The sequence below is a fragment of the Fukomys damarensis genome, unplaced genomic scaffold, assembly GCF_012274545.1.
Source record: "Fukomys damarensis isolate Sample0158 unplaced genomic scaffold, DMR_v1.0_HiC HiC_scaffold_30, whole genome shotgun sequence".
Taxonomy (NCBI): domain Eukaryota; kingdom Metazoa; phylum Chordata; class Mammalia; order Rodentia; family Bathyergidae; genus Fukomys; species Fukomys damarensis.
This window is the reverse complement of record NW_022900942.1, coordinates 5,957,483-5,964,178: the sequence shown is the minus strand read 5'-3', so window position 1 is coordinate 5,964,178 and position 6,696 is coordinate 5,957,483. Positions and strand designations below refer to the sequence as shown.

The window sequence follows — 6,696 nt, the reverse complement described above, 5'->3', positions numbered from 1 at the left end:
CACTGAGCTAAATCCCTGGCCCTTAATGTCATTTTTAATACTTTTTTTTTTTGGTGCCAGGGATCGAACTTGGGTCCTTGTGCTTGCAAGGTAGGTGGCCAGAGCCACTGAGCTAAATACCTGGCCCAATATTTAATAAATGATTTTAAAACATTTTTCATCAATAGAATGTATTTAAGGATATCTTAAATGTCGGTTAAGAGTATCTTCCATTTCATTATACTTTCCTCAAGTTTTGGGTCAGTTATTTCAAAAAAGTAATTGGTTACTCAGTAAATACTATAACTGGAATTATGATTTTGAAAATAATTTAAAAGATATTGATTGCCTTGTGATACAAACTGCCTTGTGATAAGGCTGCATAACTATTTCCTCCTAAATAACAGACTCTGCCCCAATTACCTCCAACTTCTAAGCCAAGAATATTCCATTTAAATAACAATGAAGGCATACCTGAAGAAAAACATGACAGTACACGGATCATATAACTCGTACATTTTGTTGAAGTCGGGTACTTCGGTAATATCCACAAGATAAATAACTGCAAAATTTTTAACCTAAAAGTAAGGGAAATTTAAAGAATAAAACAGTTAAACTGGACAATTTTTTAAAAAATCAATTATCTGATACTTTCCCCCATAGAACATACAAGAAAATAATGCACCACTACCAGGACCCTGACCAACTGGTTAGTTGTAGCTCATTTTGATATTTCTCAGAATAGCTTAGGAACTAACTAAACTTAAAAAGTCCTGAAGAAAATGGCCACAGAGGTATCATTTGCATTGCTCTACAAATGATCTTTATAACCTTGTACAAATCCGTATTACATGTATTAAACAGCTGGACTAAAACATGCCTACAGGATTCAGCCATCCATCTCCCCCTAATTACTTAAGTTTGAACATTTCCAAGTACTAATAGTTTGAACTCAAAGTAATACTGCACAATTTTTCTGTAATTTTTAACTACAAGTTCATCAGAAAAGTTTAGAAAAACCAGAAAAAAAAAAACTTTAGTGGCACCTTGACTCACAAACTTGATTCTTTCCACAATTCTGCATGTAATCCAAGTTGGACGAGAACCAAATCAAATTCAATGGTTACGTTCAATGAGGTACCACTATAAAATAACTTTCAGTCCCACACTCATGGGCAACTGCTACTAACATTTTTTGCTTATTGTCCCATCTTTTTCTGGGTATATTAAAAAATCTATTTATATTGTTTAAACAAAATATGATCATATAATTATTAATGATATTATATTTCCTATCCTGGTTTAATATGTCATTATGTCACCATTCTTCTGTTACTTTCTTACTGATTTTTCATGAATATCATTCACCTATATACACATTTTTTGGTACTGTGGATCAAACTCAGGACCTTGCAATAACAAGGTAGGCCCAGCACCACTGAGACAAATTCCCCACCCCTCCTGTATGCACTTTTACCCTTAAATTTTTGGACATATTTTATTATTTCTAAATATGAATCACAAAATAGAATCTCAGCAACATACGGGAGAAATGTTAAAGGATCTTAACAAATCATGTGTTAATGCCCTCTAGAAAGATTATATCAATTTGTATGCATTCTGGGTTGAACTGTGTCCCCCCTTAAAAAATAGGAAATCCTGGTTCCCAAAACGGAGAGATGTGACTTATTTAGAAAAAGAGTCACTGTAGATTAATTAAGGTAAGATGGGGCTCTGGAGTTAGCACAGAAGCTCACCATATAGCCAAGAGTAGGAAAGGGATGGGTCAAAGGTGTAGCTCAGGTGTTACAACAAATGCATATTACATGTAAGTCCCTGGATTCAACCCCCAGCACCAGAAACAAAGACATCCAGACAGGAGATTTCCAAGGGGTCCTATATTGAGGCCAGAGCTCAAATCAGAGAGGACCCAAAAGTGTTTGGCTCCTAGGTCAGGGGTGACCATGTGAGATGTGCAGGCCTGTGGCTAGAGTTAAGCTCTGAATAAGAGAGGTGTTCAGTGTGTATAACCCTCCCAAGAGGTTTGGTATGAAAAGCTGGGAAATGGTGCTGATGAACTTGGAAGTTGAGACAGGAGTGACTGGAGCAGGCAGCGGCAGGAAGGAAAGATGACTCTCTCCAGTTTCCAACTCCCTTCACTTCTTGGTGAAACAAGAAATGGTATTTGTGGGTGGAAGGAGGTGAGCTGAGCAGCAAACATCCAAGGCTCCTACTGCAATTATTACATTCACTCAAGAGCAACGGAAATACCTCATCTGTTTTGTAAATGAGGACACTCAGATATCTTCACTCAGTAATTGTGAATAATTTTCACACTGTAAATGCTAATTTTTGAGTGAGATATTTCCTGTTTTTGTCAATAAGCAAGAAAACTATAGGGCCGGGGATTTATCTCAGTGGTTCTGTGGCCAGACTTGCAAGGGCAAGGTCCCAAGTTAGGTCACCGGTACCAAAAAACCCCAGAAAACTATAGGCCACCCAGAAGTAAAATAAACCATAACTAAATGGGGTACCACAATATTTTTTCCTTTCTTATCTGTATGAGTGGTATCATGTCCTTCAGATCAGTTTGAAACACCACAAGTGAAAGAATCATATCTGTCATCTGTGCTGAGGCCTCCTGGGAATCATAGACTCTGATATACACAAAGTACCAGGGAGTGTTTATTGAATGAATAAACTTAGTAAAGGTATTATTTCAAATTCAAGAAGCAGATCACTATCACTGAAAATGTGTCTTTGGAGAGGTATCATGTCCTTCAGATCAGTTTGAAACACCACAAGTGAAAGAATCATATCTGTCATCTGTGCTGAGGCCTCCTGGGAATCATAGACTCTGATATACACAAAGTACCAGGGAGTGTTTATTGAATGAATAAACTTAGTAAAGGTATTATTTCAAATTCAAGAAGCAGATCACTATCACTGAAAATGTGTCTTTGGAGAGTATAGATTTAACATAAAATTTATTATATAATCTTAGTATTAGTATAAAAATCTCAATTCTATAGTCCTGCCTTAAGAGAGGGTCTAACCTAGCCTACTACTTGGGGACAGGGTCCTAGCAGCAGGTTCAGTACTTCTAGTAAGAGTCACCATCTACAAGTCGTATATCCAGTCTGGTAATTATGTGAGAAAATATTAGTGTCACAATACATTTGCCGTCCTTGATCTTTAACTCCTGAGCTCCCTCCATGTCTCCCTGGAAGAGGTCCGGTCTGCTGGGGCTGTGTGGACTCCAGCACATGCTTCCTTCCATGTAGGCTAAAACAGAGATATGGTAGTATGATTTCTGAATGTTTTAATTTGTACTACTACTGAATTTGTAGTTCACTAAAGCACCAGTGTATTTTTTATATAAAACTAAAATTAAGCTAGGTGTCCACTATTTTTTCTCCAATTTAAAAATGTTCAGGAGGGCCAAGGATTTATTTAGCTCAGTGGTGTTGCTGCCTGCAAAAAAATGTTCAAGGACCCAAGTTCAATCCCCGGTACCAAAAAAAAAAGAAAGGAAAAAAGTTTATTTAAAGCTTGGTTGCTTTAAAATTATATACCCATCTTCAGTATGTCAACAAATACAGTACACATGTAAGCAAAAACCTAGCAAATTATAAGTAGGGGAAAAATTAAAGTTCCTTTGCATACTGGCAACTCATCACTACACTGTCTTCAGGTTGATGCCTTGGGGCTACATGAAGAAATTTAAGAAAAAATTAGAAGGTTAGCTCAAGTACATCGCCTATCTCCTAGGTAGCATCTTTTTATATTAACCTATTTCTATAACAACCCTACAAACCAGGCTCTAATATTATCCTTTTTTATCCACAAACCAGACGAGGCAAAGGGACCAGCTGGTAAAGGTCACTTGGCTGGCATGTGGAAAGCGTCTAGCTGGAGCCCGTAACCCCATCAACGCTTGTATCTCCCCTATGACTTTCTGCCGGCTATAAGGCTGTTTATAACGAAACACAAAAATTCTCAGGAAACAGCAAAAATATGCATTGTTTGTTCTTATGAAATTTCTCATCTGGCTGAACACTGATTTTCATTGTTTAACTTCCTCTGAATCTTTAATGGGATGCTTAAGGTACAGTCCCTAATATTTTTTAACTGCTCTATAAACACATCTGCCTTTTACACAGTTCTATTGGAACATACTGTTATGCATCAATGTTATCATTCAAGAAATTTTAAACTCTATTTGTATTGGCCAGGCATGGTGGCACATGCCTGTAATCCCAGCACTCAGGAGGCTGAGGCAGGAGGATCACTGTGAGTTCGCCACCAGCCTGGACTACTAGTAAGTTCCAGGTCAGTCTCAACTACATAGTGAGACCCTGTCTCAAAAAACCAAAAAAAAAAAAAAACCAACCAACCAAACAAAAAAAACCCACAAAACTCTGTTTGTATTGACTTTTTTTTTTTTCAACACCCATTTACTCTTATTCATCATGGGATTTAGGGAAGTGGAAGTGTGAACTCTAAAGCAGTACTGTAACAAACCATATTCCAACAAAATGGAAAACCACCTCAGAAGTACATAAAATAGTCTCTTTTGAAACTGCAGAAAATCTGGCCAGGGATTTAGCTCAGTGGCACCACACCTGCCTTGCAAACTCAAAGTCCTGAGTTCAACCCCTGATACCAGCTTAAAACAAAACAAAACAAAAACCTGCATAAAATCAACAACTATACAGAAAACTTAATTTTTTTTTTTAAGACAAGGTCTCACTACATAGTTTATGCTGGCTTTGAACTCACTACATAGTTCTAGCCTGGCTCCCACTAGCAGCATCTTCTTGCCTCAGACTCCTAAGTGCTGGCATTATAGGCATGCCACCACCATGTCCAGAAAAGCTTAGTTTTTTAAAATCGTAACTATCAAATAAGTTGTCCCATACTTACTCAATTCTTCACATATTGAAAACCTTTACATACCTTCAAGTATTATCTGTGAATTTTTAGACTTTCTTTATTAAGTATTCAGCTCAAGGGCCGGAGATTTAGCTCTGTGGCACCACGTCTGCCTCGCAAGCCAAACGAAGGTCCTGAGTTCAATCCCCAGTGGGGGGGGGATTCAGCTCAAAACTACCAGCATTGAGGTGGTACTGGGCACTGCAGAAGCACCAATTTGATATAACACATTCTAAGAGAAACAATATAATGAAGTCCAGCATGAACATGTGGAACTTTTACTCATTTTAAAATAGCTGAGATATCCAAACAGGGCTTGTAACAAGACAAGGAAGATCCCCCATGACCCGTCATTGCTGAAGAGGGAGATTTTTAGAGAGTTACACTGTTTGTACTAAAACCTTAAATTTCAAAAACTCCTGCTGAACTTCCCCCAAAGGGCTTTCAGATTTATGGATTTATTATATTAAAAAGGAAGTAAGATACTAATGGTCTTTTAATATACTTCATTTGCATTTTAATAACTATAATTTAGCATTAAAAGTTTATTCAAAAGGTAATCAAAGGACTGGGGATTTAGCTCAGTGATTCTGCGCCTGCCTCAGAAGCACACGAACCTGAGTTTGAACCCTGGTACCAAACTAATCAATAATTTTTTTAAAAAGGTAATCAAGCTGGGCATAGTGGCAGACACCTGAAATCCTAGAATTTTGATAGGCTGAGGCAGGAAGATTCCAAGTTTGAGCCAGCCTGGGCAACTCAGTAAGACCCAGAGAAAATTAAAAAGCAAGCCAGGCATGGTGGCGCTCACCTGTAATCCCAGCAAACGGGAGACTGAGGCAGGAGGATCGCTGTGAGTTTGAGACCAGCCTGGGCTACATAGTGAGTTCCAGGTCAGTCTCAACTACATAGTGAGACCCTGTCTCAACCACCCCCCCCAAAATATTGAAAAGCAAACAAACAAACAAAAACCAAAAGCCGAGATGTAGCTTAGCGTAAAGGTTCTGGTTTCAGTCTCTAGTATCACTACCAAACAACAAAAAAACCCACAAATTTTCAAATAAAAGAAAGTTATATAAAATACCAGAGAAAATACTAAAATTGAGCCCAGTTCAACTATCCTTATCAACAGGTTCAACACCAAATAAAGTATGCGTCCATTAGTAGTAAATGAGTCACTCTGTAACTGATACAATGGAATCAGGAATCTATGTACTTAAATGAACACATGTGAAAGTTGCTTATTAGCTAAAAGCTTCTAGCTGAACTCACTTAGCTATGAAAAGCCAAAGGCCCATCCTCACAAGCCGTCCTCTCCAAGCCATCCTCACAGCAAGAACAGCAGCAGCCTCTGAACACCATCTGATGCTTCACTGACCAGTGTAAGATTGAAAGATTCCAGAATCACAGCCCAAAGTATTTCACAGTCAATACAGTGACGTGCTTTTAGTGATTATTCACTGAATTTCAGCAGTATCTGTCCTTGTCCCCTATGGCTTTCACAATGCAAAAATGATTCTCTTGGTACTGCCTCATTTTCTCTGGCCCCTAGTTTGACAACAGCCTCAGCATGTGAGAGAACTGTTGAATTTCCCTGGTACCTCCTCAAGTCCCCACTGTCATGGAGTCTAAGAGGAAAAGTCTGGGAAACGGTTGATAATCAAAGCACTTTTTTTGAACCAGATCTCCACTGAGGTGTTCCCAAAATTGAGGTCTGGGATCAAGTCACACCAGAATTCCCTGGGAAGCTTCTTCAAAAACTATTTTTGGGCCCCTCTCCCC

The 6,696-nt window shown here is 38.4% G+C and overlaps 1 protein-coding gene across 1 annotated transcript in view; it reads right to left on the bottom strand.

Annotated features, from left to right (window-relative positions):
- Positions 1-318: 318 nt before the first annotated feature.
- Positions 319-6,696, bottom strand: part of LOC104854756 (thioredoxin-like protein 4A) — an 8,983-nt gene continuing 2,605 nt past the window's right edge. Inside the window, exon 3 of the mRNA XM_010613324.2 lies at positions 319-557. Coding sequence (XP_010611626.1) covers positions 432-557 — 126 coding nt within the window. The 3' untranslated portion in view covers positions 319-431. The remainder of the gene's footprint in view (positions 558-6,696) is intronic.